General features: G+C 40.5%; 1 protein-coding gene across 4 annotated transcripts in view; it reads left to right on the top strand.

The window, feature by feature from the left end:
- The window catches only part of COL14A1 (collagen type XIV alpha 1 chain), a 245313-nt gene that overhangs the window by 182651 nt on the left and 36605 nt on the right, over positions 1 to 26057 (top strand). For all 4 annotated transcript variants that reach the window (XM_015145926.3, XM_015145924.3, XM_077943973.1 and 1 more), the window contains exons 38-42: positions 2011 to 2106; positions 3602 to 3655; positions 4017 to 4070; positions 20357 to 20410; positions 20881 to 20952. In XM_015145926.3, the coding sequence (XP_015001412.3) occupies positions 2011 to 2106; positions 3602 to 3655; positions 4017 to 4070; positions 20357 to 20410; positions 20881 to 20952 (330 nt within the window). The remainder of the gene's footprint in view (positions 1 to 2010; positions 2107 to 3601; positions 3656 to 4016; positions 4071 to 20356; positions 20411 to 20880; positions 20953 to 26057) is intronic.

The raw sequence follows: 26057 nt of genomic DNA on the forward strand, positions 1-26057 counted from the left end.
AAAAATACAAAATTAGCTGCGTGTGGTGGCGGGCACCTATAGTCCCAGCTACTCGAGAGACTGAGACAGGAGAATTGCTTGAACCTGGGAGGCGGAGGCTGCAGTGAGCAGAGATCGCGCCACTGCACTCCAGCCTGGGCAAGACAGAGCAAGACTCCATCTCAAAAATAAATAAATAAATAATATATTATTTAACTATTATATGTTAAAATGATATATTATTAAACCATTATAAATACTAAGTAATACATAAAAATTGCCTCCTTGCCGCCTCCGTTGTATTTTTAAAAATCCCACTCCCTCCCTCTTCCTTCTTCTTATGCCATGCTCCTTGTAAGAATAGTTATCACTCAGTGCTTTCACATGCTCACCTCCCAAAGAATTCTCAACCCATATATGCTTCCTCTTCCTCTGGGAGTCCTATGAAAATTCTCTCATAAAAGTTCCCAATTACTTGCTTGTTACCAGTTCCATAGATTAGGGTTTAATTTTTCTTGAGATCTCTACAAAATTTAACACAATCAAACACTTCTTTGTTTGAAAATTTCTCCTCCTTTGGCCGTTTCTGTACCACAGTACCACTCCATCTTCAGCCTCTTCCTAATTCTCAGGCTTTTTCATTTCAGATTCTTCCCCAGGTTTCTCTTCCTTTCCCTTCTACCTGATTATCATCTCATTTTTATCCACATTCTGTTTCACTCACTCAATATATTCTCTTTAATAACCTCACCTATAAATATATTTTCAACTACTCCAAAATCCAGACTTAGCCTTACTCCTTGGCCTGCTGGACATTTCCATGAGGTTTATCCCATGCACCTAAATCTTAACAAGTCTTAGTCTGCACTCGTTATCTACCCACACTTTACCCCCACAAAGGCTTTTTTTTTCTTGTATTCTTTGCCCCAAGTAATGAGTTCACCAATCTCACATCTAAGATGATACCCAGATGTTGGAGGTCCAATTTAATAAAAGAATAGCTTTAGTTGAAGTCACAAAATGAGACAGAAGAGGTTGAGGATAGGTAGGTTTTTCTGGGTCTAAGATTTCCTACGTGGTTTAGTTTTAGTTAAACCGCAACAAGGTCCAAGCTACAGAAGTAAGGGTAACAGAAGTAAGGGTGAAAGGGATGTCTGATCCTGAAAAAGAAAGGAAGTAAAATAAGCTGGGCATGGTGGCTCACACCTGTAGTCCCAGCACTTTCGGAGGCCAAATTGGGAAGATCACCTGAGGTCAGGAGTTCAAGATCAGCCTGGCCAACATGGTGAAACCCCATCTCTACTAAAAATACAAAAATTAGCCAGGTGTGGTGGTACACGCCTGTAATCCTAGCTACTAGGGAGGCTGAGGCAGGAGAATCACTTGAACCTAGGAGCAGGAGGTTGTGGTGAGCTGAGATCGTGCCACTGCACTCCAGCCTGGGCAGCAGAATGAGACTCTATCTCAAAAACAAAAAATAAAGAAGGAAGTAAAATAATACTAAGCCTAGGGAAGGTCATTCAGTGGACATTGAAGCAGTTTTAGTGTGATGGCAGCATCAAAGTAAGGAAGAAAGCAGAGGCTAGGTGCAAAGTTCTCAATAAATGCAGAGGAGTCCCCCTGAGGTAGGTGGTTGACAGTAGTGAAGACAGAGAGAATGTAGTTCATCTGGACGGTGTGAACCTTCCCAGACTAGGAGGGTGGTCTTGAAGCACTTATAAATTTGTTATGGAGTGTGGGGGGTCTCATTACTTACATAATTGGCATAGCACTCTTATTTACAAAAGCAAAAGTAGTAATGATAATCATAAAGTTGCAGCAATCCCTGTGTGTTTACTTTTATGGTTTACTGATGACATTTTGCCTGGAAGGTAAATCATTTGAAGCTTGATGTCTTGTTATCCTGAGTATTTCGTATCTTGGGAAAAACTATATAAGAAAACAAATTATAATTGTCCTAAGCAGAAATATTTTTTAGATGTCAGAGAGTCTAACTTACTTTTAGGATGATACTTCTCTGTTGCCTTCCAGGGACCAGATGGCCCTCGGGGTGAAGTTGGTCTACCAGGACCTCAGGGTCCACCTGGACCCCAAGGACCAAGTGGTCTGTCCATTCAAGGAATGCCCGTGAGTTATGTTCAAACATTCAGATGGATTTTATTGTTGTCTCTTTTCCATGCGGTTACAAAGAATGAACTTTTGTCTTCTGTGTCTTAATAATGAATATCAGTCCCTTTGAAAACAATGACGGAGTGTCATTTCACTAATTGTGCCCTTAGCCATTTTTTGTTCAATGATGAAGGTCTTTTAACAAATAAGTGCATGCATACTATTGGAGGTAGGTCCATCCACAAGCATTGTGTCTATAGAGAATGAACAAAGCTTAGCACGTATAGCCCTTTTTCTCTTTTAACTAAATTCTTAATGGATGTGATAACATCCAGAAAGTAACAAATGTTATACAAATTTAAGTTTTTTCATTATGTGTAGTAACTGCTGACATAAATTAATAAAAGCCGTTTATTCACGATCCTTATCTCAGATGACATCGAAGTGCAGTTTATGGAGAGAGAGAGTTTTAGATTTTTAGACAGTGTACCTTATATAGCTGCATTTCTTTGAAAAGTCATTTTGTACCATTGAAAAAAAGTTAATTCCATTCACTAATCTTCATTAATCTTCCTATAGGGGTCTACAGTTAAGAATAAAACCAATCTCTTTAATTCATGTTGGAAGCAACCAGATCCTTTTAAGCACAATTTTTGGCAATCTTTCTGCACATATGATTGTGTCTGCCTAGCTGAGAAGTTACTCCTACAGTGTTATTTTTACATTTTAGAAAGCATTAATGTGCCAATTTGTGTAATTACTACTAATAATAAACATTGGTTGAGGTCTTACTACATGCCAGATTCTGTGTTTGCTTTTCCCTTCTTATATTCCATTTGAGTATCTTCTAGCCAAAGCAAAACAAAACAAATCTACATAGATATAAGATTGTAAAATCCAAACTGTAAATAATACTGAAATGTTCAAGGCTGCCCTCCATGTATTTACAGTATTGGCCTCGCCATATTAGACTGTATATTCTATGTTAAAACTATCCTGGTATATAAATGTTCAGCTCCATATGAATGTTTACATAAATGGTATAACATATGTAGAAAGTGAAATACATTCTGTTGGCTGGGTGCAGTGGCTCATGCCTGTAATCCTAGAACTCTGGGAGGCCAAGGCAGGCGGATCACTTGAAATCAGGAACTTGAGACCAGCCTGGCCAACATGATGAAACCCCATCTCTACTAATAAAGTACAAAAATTAGCCGGATGTGGTGGCGGGCATCTGTAATCCCAGCTACTCGGAGGCTGAGGCAGTAGAATAGCTTGGACCCGGGAGGCAGAGGTTGCAGCGAGCCCAGATCGTGTCACTGTACTCCGGTCTGGGCAACAAGAGCAAGACTCCATCTCAAAAAAAAAAAAAAAAAAAGGATATATATATTCTGTTTAGATGTTAGTATGAACACAATTTACTTTGGAAAATATTTAAATAATGAGAGAGGGAAAAGAAAACGCTAAGAATTTCCCTATGTGAACTTAACTCTGTATACTTGTGGATATTCAGGGAATGCCAGGAGAAAAAGGAGAGAAAGGAGATACTGGCCTTCCAGGTCCACAGGTAAGATTTTTATTTTTTAAGTCTATTGCTGTCAGTCTACACCTTTGCCAAGGGGGGAAAAAAAGCTGGAGCTTCTGAAGTCAGTTGTGATCTTGGTAAGTGTTTTCCATATTAAAGACTGTTTGCCTGTATTCACTTACCCTAAGCCGCTTTTGAGAGTCACACTGATGTTCCTCAGGTGAGCTCTGACAGGGAATGTTCTTTGCCCATGAATAACTTCTTAGTCTGAATTGTGGATTACAAAGGGTTCACCATTATGCTCTTAGGTTTGTTTGGAGGCCTTCATCTATTTCAGGGAAGCTGGGTGAGCAGATGACTCATTCCTGTGAACCTGACTCTTTTTTGTCCCTGTTCTACATAGGGTATCCCAGGAGGCGTTGGTTCACCAGGACGTGATGGCTCACCAGGCCAGAGGGTAAGGTCTTGCCCAAGGTTGGTTTTTAGCAAAGTAGACTTTTCACCAGGTCACTCTTATTGCTGACTGGCTTCTATGTAAGGGAGTCAAGCCAGTTTTTGCTTTTTGTTTTCTCCTGTTTATGTATATTTCACCTATCCTGCATCTATTTCCCTTCACTGACATCTTCTATGTTCATTACTTCGTCAAACCCTAGGAATTTCCATCAAACCTTCCCAAATTAGCACATCCCTTTCCGAGTGCTCCCATAACCTGAATATAGTTTATTGTGTGCATTGTTTTAGTAGGTTTCTCCAGTTCTTTCGAATCCTTGAGGCATACATGTAAAGGAAATAACCATATGAATTGAAATTTAAATAGAATGGCTTTCTGTAGTATCGCTTACATGGCAATCTCCGTTTATTTAATATAGTTCAATTATTGGTTCTTTTCATCTGTTCAAGTGGACAGCAGTACAATAAAGTGTAAAGATGTTCAGGAAAGGGATACATTAACATCTGGTATTTGTTTAGTCGATAAGGTTTTACTGAACCAGGTTTGAGGTTCTTGTTCTCAAAGAGTTTACAGTTTATTGGGAAGACATACAAGTAAATAAGAAATTTTTATTACATACTATAATGGGAGCAGAGCCCTGTGAAAACACAAAGAATGGATAACCAAGCTAGACTTGGAGGCTGGAAGAAGGCTTCTCAGAGGATGTACCATCTAGGCCGAGTCTCGATTGAAAGATAGAAGTCAGCCAGGTGAACAAGGAAAGGAAAACTATTGCAAGCAGAGGGAACAGCATATACAAAGAGATAGAGGTGAGGGAAGGTGGGGCATTTCCAATATTGTATTTCATTTAGTTATGGCAGGAGATTAGAGTAATTGTGTGTGTGTGTTGAATGCATGTGCACACATACTTAGGTGTGGGGCGATTGTTAACAGATGAAGTTAGAGAGGTAAGCATAAATTCACTTAAATCATCTATTTTTTTCCAACTAAGGATTTTGAACTTTAACATGAAGGCAGTAAGAAGTCATTAAATTTTCAGCAAGGGACACAGAGGCTGATCTTCCTTAAACTGTCACCGATTTAGACATGTGAGCAGCTCCACAGTTTTCCTCAAGACTGGATTATATAGAGTGGCAACCACTTAGATCCAAGCCAATGAAGGACAACACATCTGGCGTTCACTGGTGTTCTTGGTCAAACTTACTAGGTTAGCAAACAATTGACTTGAGCGCTCACTTCTCTACTCAAACAAGGCTTGCTTTTAGCTCAGGGTAGCTATACTGTTCAAGAATAGTGAAATTGTTCTTGTTTTTTTTCTATAGAATGTAGATGTGCAACCCTTCTACTTCCACCCCGCTTTTTTTTAACACCAAACTTTCGTTTGTGTAAAATCTCAGTGTAGTCTCTGTTCATCAAATGAAATTACCTAGTCTGTGAAACATGTTTAGGTGAATGTATCTGAAGAAGGCATTCTGTAACAGTTAGATTTATGTAGCGTTCTTGTTGTACATGTGGAAGGAACGTCTAGAAATATTTATATATTTTGGCAAAGGGTGTAGGCTAAGATCCTGTGTGGTTACACACCTGGATTCCTTCATGATTCCTGAAGTTCTGAAAATGGCAATTCTAAAGATTTAGTTTGGTGAGTTTATTTGATTTATCTGTGCATGAAGTCCAATCTTGGCAAAGAACTCACAAATCAAACATGTTGGATTAGTGTTTGAATCATTTGGTTTTGGAATTCTTTCTTTTAACACCAATATACCAACACAGACTTTTGATAAATATTTTGCTATCCCTCCAAACGTGTGTTCCTCTATAGGATTAAAAGTCTTAGAGCTGTAATAAAGTGATAAGATATCTATACTTGGATTTTATTTTACTTTCTCTTCCAATCTGGAAGTCAAACTTTTAGAGTATGTCTGATTCTTACTTTGAAAACATATTAGATGGAAGTGGGCTTGCTTTTCCAAACTAGATTTCTGAGGATACTCATTCTTTATAGGGCCATGTTTAAAGAAAAGATTATATGAATCCTGTGATGATTCTTTTAGGAGAGATATTTGAAGGCAATATCATTTCAATGTGCAACAGGAGGGGATGCCATTCACACAGAATAAAACAAAATGGTGCCCCTGAAATTGTGTAACATGGCTGCCTTGCTTGAGAGAAGGACCACATATTTTATCAATCAGCAATGTCTTAATCGAGCACATATAATATGCTGTGTACTACGCTCAGCCTGGACAGAGTTGTTCATTACTGCCTACGGGGAAGAATCCAGAAGAAGAGAGAACTTCAATGGCAGAGGGAGACAGTTTGTAGACTATTTACCTACAGGAGATGGAAGGAAGGGATAAGAGCATGGCTATTCCCTGGGGCCAGAAAAACAAAAGGGTCTTCTCAGAGACAGTAGAGAAGGAAAGAAGAAATGAAGGATGGATTAAAAATGCCTATTTAGGTGGCTGTGATCTGTTCAGTCAACTGATCTGAGGGCTTAAGGATAGTAAAGTTCTAACACGGTTAGATATTAATAATTACTGGGCAGGATTGTAAGGTAGGAGGCCCAGGACAACTTTCATGATGGGAGACAGACCTTGGACATGAAGCACCCCAGAAGACATGCTGCACTGGAGGGCCAGCTCTCCCTGGTTTGGCAGTAGGAGAGGAGGTACTGTTTATAGAGTAAGCACAAACACCTTGCAGTTATTCCTGCTCCACCTCAGGCCATTCTAAAAGGCAAAGCTGCATTTGGGGAAAAAAAATTACAACAACAATAACAACCATGGCTTGGAACACACAGAGAGCAAACGCAGGATGATGCAACTTACTGCTGAAATGACTGAGAAGACACTTCCAGAAAACTCCCCAGTCAGGCTTCACTGTCCAGAAATTCAGGAAGGCAAAGTTTTTTATTTCCCTCCACTCTGAGCACTGAAATCACTTAATGTTACTGTGCCTTTATTTCCCCAGTCCTGTGTGAGTAAAGCCTACTCTAGGGAAAGGAGAAGGAAGCTGCAACAAACATTTTCAATGATGTTCAATGGGTGCTTTTAGCTCCTTGGACAGTGTAAGGAGTACGTGAGTGTGGTGTGCGGTAGGTTTGGTGGGCTATTCCTTACTGCTCATTTTTCTTTCTTTTCTATCTTTGCCTTCTCTTGTTTATTTACTTATTTTAATTTTAATTTTTACAGATAAGGTCTTGCTCTGTGGCCCAGGCTGGAGTGCAGTGTTACAATCGTGACTCACTGCAGCCTCAAACTCCTGGGCTCAAGTGATGCTCCCACCTCAGCCTACCAAGTAGCTGGGACTGCAGGTTTGCACCACCATGTCTGGCTAATTTTTTGTTTTTGTAGAGATTGGGGTCTTGTTATGTTGCCCAGGGTGGTCTCAAACACCTGGCTTCAAGCGATTCTCCTGCCTCAGCCTCCCAAAGTGCTGGGATTACAAGCACGAGCCACAACACCTGGCCAAATCTTTGTCTTCTCTTATTGACAGGCACAAACTTAAAGTGCAAACCAGGTGCCATCACCTTGACTGAAAGCTTAGGGAAAGGTTAGCATCCCTTTCCTGGGGCTGAAACCAATAGTACCCCTGAATTTAACCTAGAAGGAGAGAGATCTTAACAAATAATAAAAAGGAGAAGATGAAACATCTTTTCTTCTAATGTTTCTAGCTTATTCTGGCTTTTCCCAAGGGGAATCTTTGACTCTTAGAGGTAGCTCTTATTCAACTCTGGGCCTGAGGCCATAAGCAAGTCCGGTAAAAACTGGACTTCTTCATTGAACAAGTTGCAGCCTCTTGCTAGGCAGCCAGTAGAGTACAGGACCACACTTTGAAAAGCAATAGTGCAAGTTCATATTTCATAGCCAAGTGCATTGAGGCATTCAGTTTTCATTCCAGGTCATTCCAGAAGAAAGCGTTTTCGTCTCATCTTTCATTGCACTGTAAATCTTGTCACTGCTCTCATCTCCTTCCTCTTCTTTTCTTGGTATCTGTGACCTCAGGACCTATCCTGTGATCTTTGAGCTCCTCTAATATAGGGTGGATTTCTTAGTCCCCACCCTAGACATCAGGGTGGTCCCCAGGAAAACTAGGAAGAACAGGCAAGACATGGATTACTTCATGTTTCCAAGCCTCACTTTCCTCAGTGGTAAAGTGGAAAAAATAATATTTGACTGCAGAGAATTGTCATGGAGATTAATTCATATAAAGCATTTCTCTATAAAAATGTGATTTTAGCTAATATTAGTATTCACTATTTTCAAGGTAAACTTAAGTCTGGACATTTATAATATTTTATAAGGCTTGTACTTGACATTTCAAGATGCCCTAGAAGACTAAAGAAATACAAAAATTCCTTTTTTAAAAGCAAGTTAAATTTTTTTTTCTTGGATTTCAAATGACAAGGACACCGGAAGCATGCTTCTAGATTGTGCAGGTTTTATGTCTACAAAGGACATATTTGTGATGAATATGCCATTTCTTCAAAAGTAAGTTAGACTTGACATGCACTTGAGAAACTGAACTTGAGTCAACTATCTGGATTTAATTTTTATCATAAATGTTAAGCAGTGATGAAATATTTATCTAAGGAATATTTTGTAAAATACTAAGATTCATGATAATTATTCCCTTGAGCATCTTACTCCTTCTGAAGAGGATGTGTAAATACCATCACAAAACTAGTGGAGGGAATAATTTGATTTTCTTCTTTGTGGGTCTAGATGGGTTTTATAAAATCCCAAGAAAGCCTTTGCGCAATCAGCCACAGTGATGATGGTATATGCAATTGAGACTAAGCAGATTATTTTAATAAAAATAGCAGCAACTACTACCATTAATTATTGAGTATGTGCAGGTGCTTTGCAAATATGATGTTCTCCAGTCCTCAGAATAACTACGAGTGCTAGGCATTGTTATCCCCATTTTACAGACAAAGAATCTAAAGCTCAGAAAACTTAAGAAACAATGGCACACGGCTAGTAAGTGTTAGAGCTAGGATTTTAATCCATCTGCCTGGCTCCTACACTTCACTCTTTCTTTCCACAAAATTACATTCGTAAAGATCACCATAGGATTTTGTTACTGTGAGAAAATCTTTCTCAAAAGAGATATTTAATAAGCAGGACTTTAACATGGAAGATGTCTCACTCAGCATTTTGGGGCAATAGGAACCCAGTGTGGGTAGCTTTCTTGAAGAAGTAGATACTGATACTACACCCATAAAAATATGCTTTCTTGATCTCTTTACACCATTACCTGGAGAGTGGCACACCTGGGCACATCTGAGAAGAGAACAGCTACTAGGACACATTAGTTTCCTGTTATTACTGATTCTAAGGATACTTCTGGACTGGGCACGGTGGCTCACGCCTACAATCCCAGCACTTTGGGAGGCCAAGGCGGGTGGATTACAAGGTCAGGCGTTCAAGACAAGCCTGGCCAACTTGGTGATACCCTGTCCCTACTAAAAATACAAAAAATAAATAAATAAATAAATAAATAAATAAATAAAATAACTGGGCATGGTGTCACGCGCCTGTAATCCCAGCTACTCAGGAGGCTGAGGTAGGAGAATTACTTGAACCCAGGAGGTGGAGGTTGCAGTGAGCCGAGATCGCACCACTGCTCTCCAGCCTGGGTGACAGAACAAGACCCCGTCTCAGAAAGAAAAAAAAAAAAGATACTTCTGAAATTGTCTTTATCTGAGACACAGGCGTGGTACAAATAGTAACATCTGCTTTGCACCCTGGTTCTAACACTGTCCTTCAGCGTCAGGACTTGCATTTTATATTGGTAAACCAGCAGTTTCCTAACTTAAGTCATCAGGTTGTTGTTTTGTGTTTTAATATACAGATTCCTGGACTTCAGTCTCAGAGATTTGGAATCAAAAGGTCTTAGGCATGACTCAGGAATGTATAGTTTTTAAAAGCTTAATGATTCTGATAACCAGCTAGGTTTTGGAATTACTAGGTAGTATATTGTGTGAGACCTACTGATGTCAAAGTGATTTCTTTAATAGACTATTGCTGGTATTTTGTTTTGTTTTGTTTTAATTCACTGAAGTCATCACTGCAGGTTACTAAAAATGTACATATGTTTATATTTATATAGATACACATTGAAATTATAAACGAGTGTGTATATATTAAAAATCGTATATGTGGACCGCATGTTCTCACTTATAAGTGGGAACTGAACAATGAGATAACATGGACGCAGGGAGGAGAACAACACACACTGGGGCCTGGTAGGAGGTGGGGTCGGGGAAGGAGAGCATTAGGAAAAATAACTAATGCATGCTGGGATTGATACCCAGTGTCAATCCCAGCTCGGTGACAGGTTGATAGGTGCAGCAAACCACCATGGCACACATTTACCTATGTAACAAACCTGCACATCCTGTATGTGCACCCTGGAACTTAAAATAAAAATAAAATAGTATGTGTGGTACATGTGCAAGATATGCAGGTTTGTTACATAGGTAAATATGTGACATGGGGGTTGGTTGTACAAATTATTTCATCACCCAAGTATTAAGCTGTTAAACCTAGTATACATCAATTATTTTTCCTGATTCTCTCCCTTCTGCCATCCTTCACCCACTGATAGGTCCCAGAGTGAGTTGTTTCCTTTTATGTGTCTGTGTGTTCTCATCGTTTAGCTCCCACTTATAAGTGAGAACATGCAGAATCTGGTTTTTCTATTCCTGCATAAGTTTGGTAAGAATAATGCCCTCCAGCTCCATCCATGTCCTGGCAAAGGACATGCTCTTATTCTTTTTTGTGGCTGCATGGTATTCTATGGTGTATATGTACTACATTTTCTTTATCCAGTCTATCATTGATGGGCATTTAGGTTGATTCCATGTCTTTGCTATTGTGAATAGTGCTGCAATGAACCTATACATGCATGTGTCTTTATAATAGAACAGTTTATACTCCTTTGGGCATATCCCAGTAATGGGATTGTGAGATTGAATGGTAATTCTGTCTTTAGGTCTTTAAGGAATCACCACACTGCCTTCCACAATGGTTGAACTAGTTTACACTCCCACCAATAGTGTAAAAGCATTCCTTTTCTTCCACAACTTCACCAGCATCTGTTTTTGTTTTGTTTTGTTTTTAACTTTTTAATAATAAGTATTCTGACTGGTGTGAGATGACATCTCATTGGGGTTTTGATTTGCATTTCTTTAATGATTAGTGATGTTGAGCTTTTTTTTTTTATATGATTGTTGGCTGCATGTATGTCTTCTTTTGAGAAATGTCTGTTCATATCCTTTGCCTACTTTCTAACGGAGTTTTTTTTTTTTCTTGTAAGTTTGTTTAAGTCCCTTAGAGATGCTAGATATTCGGTCTTTGTCAGATGCATAGTTTGCAAAATTTTTCTCCCATTCTGTAAGTTGTCTTTTTAGTCTGTTGATAGTTTCTTTCGCTGTACAGAAGCTCTTTAGTATAATTAGAGCCCGTTTATCAATTTTTGCTTTTGTTGCAGTTGTTTTTGGCAGCTTTGTCATGAAATCTTTGCCCATGCCTATGTCCTGAATGGTATTGCCTTGGTTGTCTTCGAGAGTTTTTATAGTTTTGGGTTTTACATTTAAGTTTTTAATCCATCTTGAGTTAATATTTGTATAATATGGTATAAGGAAAGGGTCCAGTTTCAATCTTCTTCATATAGTTGGCCAGTTATCCCAGCACCATTTATTGAAAATGGAGTCATTTCCCCATTGCTTATTTTTGTCACATTTCTCAAAGATCAGATAGTTACTGGTGTGTGGTCTTATTTCTGGGTTCTCTCTTCTGCTCCATTGGTCTATGTGTCTGCTCTTGTACCAGTATCATGTTCTTTTGGTTACCGTACCTCTGTAATACAGTTTGAAGTCATGAAGTGTGATGCCTCCAGCTTTGTTCTTTTTGCTTAGGATTGCCTTGGCTATAAGAATGAGATAGTGTCCTTTTAAGCAACATGGATGGATCCGGAGGCCATTATCCTGGGTAAACTAACACAGGAATAGAAAACCAAATTCCACATAGTCTCACTTATAAGTGGGAGCTAAACATTGAGTACATGTGGACACAAAGAAGGGAACAATGGACACTGGGACCTACTTGAGGGTAGAGGGAGAGAGGAGGATAAGGATAAAAAAACTACGTATTAGGTACTATGCTTATTACCTGGGTAGCAAAATAATCTATACAACAGACCCCTGTGATATGCAATTTACCTGTATAACAAACCAGCACATGTACCCCTGAACCTAAAAAAAAATTTAAAAATAAATGAATAAATAAATGAAATAAAAATAGTATATGTGTATATATAACATATAAATAGATGTATATGTTTATCTGTGCATATATACATATACATTTTTAATGTGTGTGTGTGTGCAAGTTTGTGTTACTGAAAATTTCCCCATGTGACCCAACACAAGGATTGATCCTGGATCTCTAGCCTGGGACAGTGTTTGCAGGGTGTGTGGCTTCTAGTTGCTTGGCCTCTTAATCTGGTGGTTGGTCTTAATCCTTTGCTGCAAGTAGCAGCCTTATTTCTTATGGCTAGCTGCCACACTAGTCTGCTTACAGAAGTCCAGAGCATGCCACAGGGTTGAAATGGTGCAACAGGGGTTTCTTCAAGAAGCATTTCTCTAACCCTGACTGCTTGAGCCTGGCTGGCCCCTTTCAACAAATTCATCTGTTGCCAGCTGCTTACAGACCCCACTCTACCCGACGGCATAGCGTCAGTTGAATGACCTTAACAATTGGCCAGAATCTTAAGGTTAGTTATCATGACCTACCATTGTCTGCTTCAAAGAATGAATGAATGAAGAATATTATAATTGAGTCATTAGTTCTAAGCAGTATTTCTGCTGGCTACAGAAACAAGTATTCTCCCTTCTGACTTGATTTTCAATTGCAACACTATTTATGGGCAGGTCAGTTTTTGAGAGACCATGGGCACAGTACCTACAAACTACAAACTTTTAAAGAGCCTACCGAAAAATGTTTAGAAACTTGAAAAAAAGCACATATATTTGTTCTATAGTATGGAAAAGAAAACTGCAAAAATGGAAATTAAGAAGTGTTTAATTAAATGTCTATGTAACAATATGCTTTGCCAATTTCAGCCATAGTTAAATTTAGTGTTTATTCAAATATTAGTGATTTTGAAAGCAGATTGTGGGTTAGGTATACTTTTGCTGATAAATCATAGCCAACCATAACTTAATAAGTTGCTCATTGGTAAATGTTTTTAAAAGCAAATTATAAAAATCCTTTCAAGTTTTTATAGCAAGAATTATTTTTAATGTGGACTATGGGTGCATATTAATATTTTGAGGTAGGAATATTAAAAAGGAAAAATGCCTAGAGCTATTCATGTTATTTAAAAAAAATCCCTGTCTGTGGGTGACTGATTTCATGCATTTAAAAAAAAAGTCAGCCTAAGTGAATTCACGTATTATGCTTATTGTTTAACCTTCTATTTCCTAATATTCACTGTACATTGCTTAATTAAATGTTCTGCTGTTTGTTTGTTTGTTTTTGAGACAGAGTCTCACTCTGTCTCCCAGGCTGGAGTGCAGTGGTGTGATCTTGGCTCACTGCAACCCCCACCTCCTGGCTTCAAGCGATTCTCCTGCCTCGGCCATTTGAGTATCTGGGCTTACAGGTGTGAGCTACCATGCCCGGCTAGCTTTTGTATTTTTAGTAGAGATGGGGCTTCGCCATGTTGGTCAGGCTGGTCCCGAACCCCTCAGTGATCCACCCTCCTCGGCCTCCCAAAGTGCTAGGATTACAGGCATGAGCCACTGCACCTGGCCAAGTGTTCTGTTTTATATGAGGTTGCTTAATCCCTAAATACACATCTTCTTAGATTAGCTCCCTGGTGTAAAATGGAAAATTTATACATATAGAAAGGTTTGGGGACATGCAAGCACTTTTTTAGCTGTCAATAGTTGAAGATCATTCATTGAGCTCTGATTATAGTTAAGCTGAATGACAAAGCTAGAATTTGCCCATTAATTTACCCTACAAAATGCAGATACCTTACAAAATTTTTCTTTTCACCAAGTTTATTGCTTTTATATAAAAAGCTTCTGCTACTGCTGCTCACCCTGAAATGAAGATGTGAGAAGAAGGGCCTGAACTCTGCCTTTTTAAGAGTTGACTGGCTTGCCAGTGAGAGCTGTAACATGCGGTGGTGTGTAAACAGGGAGACTCATGCCATGGACCCAACCATTCTGATTACTTGACTTAAATTCCACCTCTTCTGTGAAAATGTCTCTGTCCCCAGGCCTGGGTTAGGTGCGCCTCCTACATGTTCTCATTGGAACTCTATAGTCTGAGAGACTGTGTAACACATTGTTGGTTTCTTTTCATTGTTTGACTATCCTCAAAACTGTAAACTCTTAGAAGAGGGGCTGTCTTGTTCATCATTGTTTACCTAGAGCCTAGCAGAATCCCCAGCATGTGCTACCTGTACAGATATTTCTGGATAGTATGACAAATGCAAGGCTTGCAAATGAAAACTCTTTCAAAGGTAGGTTTACTGGTGTCATTTAAGAGTTTAAAAATAAAACTATTTTGAGATGGAAAATGTGAAGATCTTTAATTTTCTAAGGTTAAGAAGAAATTTTAGGAAAAATGGCTTTGTGTTTTTGAAATGGTGTTAAGGCTAATATCCTTTTAGTTATCACAATTTATAAGAAAAATTTAATTTGAGACAACGCAAACAGATAACTTACAGTAATGTTAAAAACACTTTTGTTCTTGGTTGGGTGCAGTGGTTCATGCCTGGAATCCCAGCACTCTGGGAGGCCAAGGCAGGTGGATCGCTTAAGGTCAGGAGTTCAAGACCCGCCTGACCAACATGGTGAAATCCTGTCTCTACAAAAAAAATACAAAAATTAGCTGGGTGCGGTGGTGCATGTCTGTAATACCAGCCACTCAGGAGACTGAGGCAGGAGAATTTCTTGAACCTGGGAGGCGGAAATTGCCGTGAGCTGAGATTGTACCACTGCACTCCAGCCTGAGCAACAGAGTGAGTGAGACTCCATCTCAAAAAACAGAAACAAAAACAAAACCCACCTTTGTTCTCGAACAAATTTGTTCTTTGTTCTTGAACCATTATATCTAAAAGTGTTTAGTTATTCATGAAAAAAGTGCCAGAATAAAATGCATTGTAGTGGATGCTGTTGGTGCCCTGATTGGATCCCTTTTACCTGGCAGGTGAACTACATCACCAGCTGCTATGGTGCTGACTGATAACAACTCATAATTGTCCCCTTCTCCAGAAAATTGCCCTTGGAAATGTTATCTTGGCCCTCAGTCAATGACTAACTGATTTGGTTCATAGACTCTTACTGTGAGTCAACTCTGATGTGTAATTCACACTCCAGAGCTCCCCATGGGATCAGGCAGAAGTTTAGATAACTCACTACTCTACCTAACCTCTTCCCTGCCCCTACCCAACTTCCTTCACTACCTTACGGGTTTCTTCCAAGAACACTCCTGCAATAAGTCAAATACACAAGGATCTGGGTCTGCTTCTAGGATCCTAACCCTAAGCTTTTACTGAAATGAAATTTCAGCTTCTGAGAGTAGAATGACTCCTGATGTCTTTTCGACATGCTTGCAGAGGGTTCAAGAGTCAAGGAGAATGACACCAGCATTCCCCTCACCCTATGCATTTCCAGACGCATTCTACTTGTGATTCACGCTTACTTATTCAACATGATAAGTAGAGAAGGAGTCTCAATTTTATTCAAATTAAGTATTTATTAGTGCAGTACCTTTTTTTTTTTTTTTTTTTTGACATGGAGTCTTGCTTTGTCACCCACTGGAATGCAATGGTACAATCTTGGCTCACTGCAACCTCCACCTCCCAGGTCCAAGTGATTCTCGTGCCTCAGCCTCCCAAGCAGCTGGGATTACAGGCATGAGCCACCACACCTGGCTAAGTTTTGTATTTTTAGTAGAGACAGGGTTTCACCATGTTGGCCAGGCTGGTCTTGAACTCCTGACCTCAGGTCATCTGCCCACCTCAGTCTCCCAAAGTGCTGGGATTACAGGCATGAGCCACTGCACCTGGTCACGTGCAGTACCTATTTTGTGTCAGCAATGTGTTAAGAAAGTTTTAGGAATGTAGCAGTGAATAAAACATAATTTTCTGCCCTCAAAAGAAGAAGAGAAAGAAGAAATTCCAACTTTTGAGGATACTCTTTAGGTAGAACTTAAAGCAAACAAACGTCTTATCCAGTCTCTGCTTTATTTATTTATTTTTTGAAACAGGGTCTCACTCTATCACCCAGACTGGAGTGCAGTGGTGTGATCACAGCTCACTGAAGTTTCAACCTTCTGGGCTCAAGCAATCCTCCAGAGTAGCTGGGACTACAGGCGCAAGCCACCACACGGAGTCATTTTCTTTTTGATTTTAATTTTTTTTTTTATAGAGATAGGGGTGTCTCTATGTTGCCCAGGCTAGTCTTGAACTCCTGGCTCAAGTGATCCTTTTGCCTCAGCCTCCCAACGTGCTGGGATTACAGGCATGAGCCACCACACCCAGCCGCAGCCTCCACTTTTGGTTTGATCACACTGAAGCACTAGCCCTTTCACCAAATTAAGCTCATATGTAGGAGCAACATTTCATTCATCCTTCCAGATGATATGCACATCATGTCCATAAATCAAGTGAATTCAAGCCCCTTCACAAGAGTACCCTTCCAGTGTCATAGATGAGAACACTGACAGATTGTTGTTTTTTAAACTCCTTCTCATCTGATTAGGAGAGGGGAATAAATGTGTTATTTCCTGCTGTTCTTCCTTGGAACAATGCAATTTTCTGCAGTTTCTTTTCTACAGCTTGCCTCCTTCTGTGGAAAAGTTTCCCCTCACTTGTTTTTGGAATGTTTCCCCTCTGGACACAGCCTGGCAGTGACTCGGGGAGAACTCCTGCAGTAACACTGCAGTTTTGGTTGCTGGGCGGTTGCGTTGGCCACAGGTCCTCTGTGGGCTCACACATGGGTGCGTGTTCACTCCCTAGCCAGTGCTGGAAGAGTTTTAAAGCAGGAAGCAAAAGATGACTTTTTGAAAATGTCTCCTTAAGTTAATGAATATGTGCCCAGGGTCCATTTTTCTAAGAACTTCATCTCAGAAATAAGAATATATTATTATAAACTTATTTGAAAAAATTAGTAAGGTTTTCTTCCAACTCTCTCTTGGCCCCAGTAAGGTTTTCTCACTTGTAATATGAAGGAGTTGAAATGGATGAGTTCTAATGTCCTGTTCATCCATCACATATTTTGATTGATGTTTGTCCTTATTCCTGGACATGCTACATTTAAACTCCGTTTAAAATAATTTATTGACTGGGCGCAATGCTCATGCCTTTGATCCCAGCATTTTGGAGAGTTAAGGCGTGCAGATTACTTGAACCTAGGAGTCCGAGACCAGCCTGAGCAATGTGGCAAAACCCCATCTCTACAAAACATACAAAAATTAGTATGTTTTGGCTGTGTCCCCACCCAAATCTCATCTTAAATTGTAGCTCCAATAATTCCCACATGTCATGAGAGGGACGCAGTGGGAGGTAATTGAATCATAGGGGTGGCATAGTAGCATATGGCTATAGTCCCAGTCACGTGGGAGGCTGAGGTGGGTGAATCACTTGCACCCAGGAGGTCAAGGCAGAGGTGAGTCATGATTGTGCCACTGCACTCCAGCCTGGGTGGCAGAGTAAGACTGTCTTAAAAAAATAAAATAAAATTGTTTATTTCAACTGATATCAGCATTAATTTTTATTGTTTAGTTAGCAGGTCTAAGGACCTGTGTATGTGTGTGTAATGTAATCTGTATCAGGGTTTATCAAGACTAATATTTTTGACTGAAGTGCAAGAATATAAGTAGTAGTAAAAATAAAAATACTAACTTATGTATCAGGATTGGACAGCAATTATATAAACAACCCTAAAATCTCAGTGGTTTAATGCAATAAAATGAAATAGAATGAAAGTTGATTGCTTGTTCACAATCCAGAGCTGTCAGCAAGGGTGGGTGGAGGAGTGGTGGATAGGGAGTCTCTGCTCCACACAGTCATTTAGGAACTCAGCGTCTTTTCATCTTGGAAAACTTATCTTCAACATTTGGGCTTTAAGTTTGCTCCAGAGTGAGAAAATAAAGCGTAGAATCACCCACTGGAAATTTTTTTGAGCTAAAACTCATACTAGCTCCCTGAAACTAGCCCCTTTTCATTGGCCAGAACTCAGCCATGTGACTCCAGCGTAATTGCAGAGAGAGTGCAAAACAGCTAAGCAATGTGCCTAGGCAGGAAAGGAAAATCACAGATATTGGTGAGCCCATGCATCCTCTGCCTTATCTGGTTTCTGACTCGCTAGCATTCTGAGGTTAAGAGTGTGGCGAAGGGCCTTGCTGACCAGTGTTTCTCCTCCACACTCGTCCTACCCCTATGTATTATTCTTCTCACGCTGCTAATAAAGACATACCCGAGACTGGGTAATTTATAAAGGAAAGAGGTTTAATTGACTTAGAGTTTCACATGGCTGGGGAGACCTCACAATCATGGCAGAAGGCAAAGGAGGAGGAAAGTGATGTCTTAAATGACAGCAGGCAAGAGAGCATGTGCAGGGGAACCCCATTTATAAAACCATCAGATCTCGTGAGACTTGTTCACTATCATGAGAACATCATGGAAAAGACTCACCCCTATGATTCAATTACCTCCCACCATGTCCCTCTCATGACGTGTGGGAATTATTGGAGCTACTATTTAAGATGAGATTTGGGTGGGGCACAGCCGAACCATATCACCCTGCCTTGGCACCACCTCTCACACTCTCCTAACTCGCACACCATTTCCTCTCCCTCAACCTTATCATTGCTGTCTTTTATTTGACACCTTGAGGTAGGGAGACATAATGTGAGTCTGGACAGACCTAAAAGATGCATTTTCTGCTGGGCGCGGTGGCTCATGCCTGTAATTCCAGCACTTTGGGAGGCTGAGGCAGGCGGATCACCTGAGGTCGGGAGATTGAGACAAGTCTGACCAACATGGAGAAACCCCATCTCTACGAAAAATACAAAATTAGCCGGGCATGGTGGCGCTTGCCTGTCATCCCAGCTACTTCGGAGGCTGAGGCAGGATAATCGCTTGAACCTGGGAAGGGGAGGTTGCGGTGAGCTGAGATTGCGCCATTGCACTCCAGCCTGGGCAACAAGAACAAAACTCTGTCTCAAAAAAAAAAAAAAAAAAAAAAAAAAAAAAAAAGGATGGATTTTCATGGTAAAATAAGTGGAAAAGACGGCTTACTGGAAAAGTGGCAAGAATGTCAGAAAGGGAGTTGGGAGAGTCTGCAAAGATGCCAGGCGAGGTTTGAGTTAGTTTGAGATGGAAAATAATTATTCCAATGGGACATCAATTCCGTGGTGAAAATTCAACTTCTCCCTGTAGTAACAGGTAGTGTTTGAAAAAATATTTTATGAAATTTTATGAATATGATAAAATTTAGATTGAAGATTCTCTCTTAAATTAACTGCTTTGGAAAGGCCAGCATTCATAATTAAGAGCTATAAACATTTAGGAGTAAATCATCCCAGCTCTTATAGTTTTTTTAACACTTAACATAAAAAACACACACATACATATATATTCTATAATTTAAGAAGATGTTTTTATAAAGAACATCACTTGCTTTCTGCCTTAAATCCTTCCACCAGGGAATGAGGCGCAAACACGTGCTCATTTGTAAGCCCACAGTAAATCTGCCCAGTAGTCAAAGCTCAGTCATTGCTGCAGGAAATCCTCCCAAATCTCCTCCAGCTTACTCCTGAAGTTGCAGACTTTCAGATATTGCAGTACTCCTAATGAAAGACAGATCCCTCTGATAGAGATTCCTTGCCCAAGACTCTCTTAGGTCATGAAAGACACTAATTCATCTTTTCATCTGCTCATTAATGACCAAGAATGGATCCTCTTCCCATTTGCTATGCTTAGTTTAGTAAAAGCACTTTTTGGAAGCAAGTTCCTGTTTAAGTTCGTAAGTGGCATTTCTTACACCTAAAATTCTTGCACTGAACAATTTAATGGAGCCAACAGACACAAACACCTTGCCAAAAACAATTTCCATGAAGAGTTTAAAGGCAGTGAATCCTTGGTAGTCCAGAGCAAGCAGCAGGACTTGACCCCCAAACATGAAAAGGAGTTAGATGAGCCCATTCTGAAAGCCATGTAAAGCATCTGCTTAGCTGACACACTGTGTTTCTTTTCACCAGGGCCTTCCAGGAAAGGATGGATCCTCGGGACCTCCAGGACCACCAGGGCCAATAGTAAGCCTTTCCAGAAACTGCTGGAACACACTCTGTTTTAAAGCATTTCATTTCCTTTGAGAGGTTTTCTTTTGCCAGATCTTTTACTCGGCAGCCACCTTCACTATAGTGTAACAACTCATCCCTTGGTAGAGAACTCTTCTTAAAACTTTTTAGAAAGATAATGTATCCCTATTGCCCGACTATTCTATCTCAGAGTCATTTTGCCAGAAGATCACCTGCATTGATTTAGCTTTTATTAAATCACAAGTAAGGCTTGAATTTGAAAGAACCACACCTGACATATAGTGAGGAGACTAAAAAAAAGTCTTCCCTCCATTTTTGGGAATTGGGAACAGGAATGAGGTCCCGGTGATGAGGGGGAGGGAAGCTATCATGGTGTGTATTTGTTACACTTGCTTAAAAGTTGGCTGTCATTGATGAGAATGTGTGATTCCTGACTTTGTTCCATTTTCCTACCTCTCTTCTAGGGCATCCCTGGGGCCCCTGGAGTCCCAGGAATCACAGGAAGCATGGGACCGCAAGGCGCCCTGGGACCACCCGTGAGTATGCAGCCGTAGTCGCTCAGAATGAATGCCCAGTCATCACGTTTATTTATGTGTTTAAATTTACCAGCCTCTCTGCTAGTCAGAGATGTTTATTCAGCACTGTTCTCTATGGAAATTCATAAAGGAAACTGGGAAAGCTTCTAGGATAAAGATGAAGATCAGATTGTGCATATGTCATGGCTAAAGATAAATGGTCCTAACAGGGAATAATCTGTCATGCTTTTGCTTATATTTCTGTTGCTTGCTATTCTGCATTTGGCTAAGTAAGCTCAATATTATCTCTCCAGAGGTTGGGCACAACAGCTATGTGTTAATCAAGCTGGGTTCCCAAAGGGAAAAATACAAAGCTTGGGAAATTCAAGGTTTAAGGAACGTAAGATTAGATTTTTCTCTTCTAAATTCTACAAGACAGAATTTCCCATTAAAACACACACTCACACATAAGTGAGAGGTGTTACAAGTGAAAACATAAGGAACAGAACTCTTTAACTCTGATTTTTGTTCTTCTAGTCTCTTAGGTTGGTGTTTAAATGTGATCAATGGGAGGGGAAGGGAAAAGGTGGACGAAAAACAAATGAACACATCTGGGCCTGTTTCTTCATCTGTAAAATGAGGTCATTGTATTACACGGCCTCTGGAGACATGCTTGGCATCTTCTGGTGACATGCAAGTTGTTCCTTCTAGGTTAGATGTTAGTCAGCATTCTGATATTTATCTGTGAATTGCTAAGTCTGCATCCATAAACTAAAACATTGAAAAATGCAAAGATGTGTACGACTGCAAACGCGCTAAGAACGTGTGCAGCAGTGAAATCCGATGGATGAGGATGGAAGCGTCTAGTGAATTAGATTCCTGCTACCACTTAACAAATTGCCACAATCTCAGTGGCTTAAAACAACACAAATTTGTTATCTTACAGTTCCGCAGGTCAGCAGTCTGGCACAGATCTCACTGAGTTAAAGGGAAGGTGTCGGTGTTCCCTTTCTGGAGGCTAGAGGAGAGAATCTCTTTCCTGGCCTTTTCTAGCTGCTAAAGGCCTCCCATAGTCCTTGGCTCATGGTCCACCTGCATCTTCAAAGGCAGCAATGTTGCATCTCTCTGGCCTTTTTCTGCCATGGTCACTCCTCTCTGACCACAGCCAGGAAAGGTTCTCTTCAGGACCTATGTGATTACATTCAGGCTAATCTCCCTAGATAACTCCCAAATCCTTAACTAAGTCACATTCGCAAATTCCCTTTTGCCACATTAGGTAACATATTCACAGGTTCTGGGGATGAGGGCAAAGAAGTTTGAGGGGCCTTTTTTTCTGCCTACCATAGTAAACAAGATGTAACAGAAATGTTGGTTCTCATTCAGAAAGTGGCCTGTCTTCCTCTAGCAACCCAGACAGTCTTGCTCCTCTTATTCTTGAAACTCATTTTAATAAAATTATTTCATCCTCAGAATCCTTTTCTGGACCATGACTCACATGAGACTTATGTAGGTACACAAACCCATACAGGGTATGCACATAAATAATGCATCTTGATTTTAGCAAATACATCCTAATTTGCACATCCAAATAAATGCTATCCTTAGTAATCACTTTATACAGCTGCATCTTTATTCTGATTACAATGTCATTCAAAATACCTTTAGATCTCTTCTTTTTATGTCAACCTAGTACTGGGTCACAGAAGAAAATCTGATTGCTTTATCTTCACACATCTTTTTTTAATTCAAAAACATGTTGCCAAGTATGATCCTGCACCTAGAAGCATACACTGAAACCCACATGTGTGAGCACATGAAAAAATGCATGCATACACACACACACACACACACACGTACCCACACACATACCTGTCTTCATTCTTTCACTGCAAGCTTATCTATTCATTTAATTCAAAGCTGTATCATACCAGAAAAGAAACTTAAAAACATACTCTCTGGTATTTGGCTTCAGTCCACTTTCCAGAATGTGCTCCTGGGAACCAGAGTTTTAGAATATATCCACAGTGCCAGACAGCAAGGGGTCCTGGTCAAAGAAGTGGCCCTGACCTGACCCTAACTAGCTGTATAAGCCTAACTAGCTGTATAAGCCACATGCACAGAAACTGCTTGCCTAATCTGTTTCTCGGAAATTCATGGCAAGTCTTAGGACATCAAAAGCTTTGAGGCATCCCGAAGTGCAATTAGAAAACACCCAAAACTAGTTTAATTTGGTTAGACAATAAATGTATTTGTGCATGAGGTTCTTATTCTTACTAGCATCTCCTAGAACTAGTTTCTCCTAAGCCAGGCTAGGAAAAAGCGAGGTATAGACCGATCCTGACCCAAGAGGGAGGGAATAGGAAAGAGGGAAGGAAAGAAATGCAGGCTCTGAGAGCTATGGGAAAGTTGACATGGAGCGTGGAGAGCTAGAGTGAGACCTGGAATGTTTGAGTAACTATGATAGCACCCTGCTCACCCACCTGGCCTTGGTGGCTCTGGATTAGACTCCGAATGTAGTATCTACAGAAATGCCAATAAAATTTTCCCATAAATAAAACACTTGTTCATAATGTGGTTTTCATTGTAAATCAGCAGAAAGGGGCCCTTGATAGCAGCAGGAGGGGCCTTTGTGCCATTGGCACTTCGACCAGAGGCAGAAACCATTTGGCCTATAAGCATCGGGTAAGGATACCACAGTTGGCTTGGGGATTTCCTCTCAAAAGCAAGTTGCTTTCTGAACTGTCCAGCCCAGACTTTTCTGGACCTGCTGGCTCCCAGATGCTTGCTGCCTGCCAGACTGGCATGACTGTGACAGCAGGCTCTGTGTCATGGTGTTAAGGCCTTGATTGATTTCCCATGGATGTCTGTCTAGGAAGGCATGAGGGAAAGGGACCAAGAGGGACAGGCTGCACCGCTGAAAATAGCAACATGTTTCCTACAGTGGGTGCCAGAAACGCTTGCTTTTGTGCGCTCTGCTTCCAGCTGCCGGCTCCCTAGGGCAGAACGTACATTGCTGCTGCTGAGGTCCTAATTTCTATCTAAGTTTTGAGCGTTGGCTTAGGTACAGTTCTTCCTTTGCAGCTGTTAGAGAGTGATAAAGCACACGAAAGAAGGAGCTGCTTACTGCTGGGGCCATGTGTTCAGCCAGGTAGACAGGTCCAGGGTTACATCACTGACGGAGCTTTGCATTAGAAGTCAGGATACCTGGGTTCCTGATGTAGCCCTGACATGACTCAAAGTAGCTGTAAGCCACATCACTTGCACAAATCATCTAGCCTTTCAGAATGTCAGTTTCCTAACCATTCGTTTAAAATATTTAGGGAGTGAGCACAATCCATATAAGATTAAATGGTGGGGACCGGTCATGAGGGATACAAAAGATCTCAAGACATTTTTCCATACTGTTGAGAAATCCAGAGAGAATGATGTTTTTATATACGAAGCTGTAATAAAGGGCAGAAAGTGTGAAATGCCTTAAAGGAAAGACAAGGAAGTTGCTCTGAAAGCTCCATGAAGAGAGAGACCCCTAAGCTGAGGGGTAGGAGTAGCGGCTTCAGAAGGAGGGACCATTTTGCTGAGATCTTAGAATATGGGTAGGATTCCCACCCACAGAGACAGAAAGATTGCATTACTTAGGTGACAGTTGCAGAAAAACATAAGGCAAACACAGAGCACCCACGTCTCTGTACATTTTACTATTTTTCAATTCTTTCTCTAGTTCCATCACAACTACCGCAGTTTTGTTTCAGGCCCTGCTCGCTGCTCCCAAAGACTATCCTGAGAGGCTCTCATTGGCCCCCCGGCCTCTGCTTTAGCCCTGTTCTAGTCCATTCCCCAGCTGCCAGAACATCTTTTAGTGCAACTCCCACATGTCACTGTCTGGCTTGAATCTCCTCCTTATCGCTGGAGGAAGGAGCCCAATTGTTCAGCACAGAGCTCATGGCCCTTTAGGATGGGCCCCTACTTTCCTTTCCAACTTGGATTACCATCCTCCCTTCACTTGGATTCACTCATACATTATTTAAAGTTCCCGAAATATATGCCATACCATTTCACACGTTTGTCTTTGGGGATGCTAACAACTTATAGGATGCTCTTTGGGATGCTCGTTTACCTTACTGGGCTGCATTCTTTTTCACTACTTGGTGAGCTCCCGGCAAATCCTTCTTTAAGGCTTCTCATCTCCCGTGTAAAGCCACCCCTCCCTTTGCAGGCTGTTAGGTACTGCATTTCAACTATTGATGTTTGTCTCTCCACTAAAAGGATAATTCCTTAAGAACAGAAATTTTATCATACTCCTGTGTAGAGTCCTAGACCCCAGTTCAGTGTCTAACACATAGAGAGTACTTAATATGTATCTATTAAAAGAAAAAAAGAAGGCTGGGTGGGGTGGCTTATGCCTGTAATCCCAGCACTTTGGGAGGCCAAGGCAGGCGAATCATTTGAGGTCAGGAGTTTGAGACCACCCTGGCCAACATGGTGAAATCTCGTTTCTACTAAAAAAGAAATACAAAAATTAACTGGGTGTAGTGGTGGGTGCTTGTAATCCCAGCTACCCAAGAAGCTGAGGCATGAGAATCGCTTAAACCCGGGAGGCGGAGGTTGCAGTGAGCCGAGATCATACCACTGCACTCCAGCCTGGGAGACAAAACAAGACTCTGTCTCAAAAAAAAAAAAAAAAAAAAAAGAAGGTACGTTTATATTCTAGTTAGGCTGATGTTCAAAGGCATGTTAGAGGCATATTAGAAGAATATTCTTATAGATTAGGGGTCAGGTCATGGAAGACATTTCAAGCCAGCCTAAGATGTTTTGATTTAGTTTAACAGACATCTTTAATATGTGGTACTTGAACCACAAGATCATTCCTCTTCCTTCCAGCACTAAAATTCGGTGAATCTATGAATGTAGCCACTGTATTTTCCTTTCTTTACATTTCGAGTGCTCCTAAAATTAAAGGAAAGTGTGCCACTTTTTCCTGCCTACATCTGCAGGGAATATGTGTTTTCCCTCAAAGCATACTTTGGTGGAGTTATGGGCCTTCACTTGCTCAAGAATTTTTATTTTGTTTTTGTTTTAACTTGTAAAAATCAAAGGAACGATGTCAGAAAAGTTGGAATAAAAAAAAT

This window comes from Macaca mulatta, chromosome 8, assembly GCF_049350105.2.
Source record: "Macaca mulatta isolate MMU2019108-1 chromosome 8, T2T-MMU8v2.0, whole genome shotgun sequence".
NCBI classification, from domain to species: domain Eukaryota; kingdom Metazoa; phylum Chordata; class Mammalia; order Primates; family Cercopithecidae; genus Macaca; species Macaca mulatta.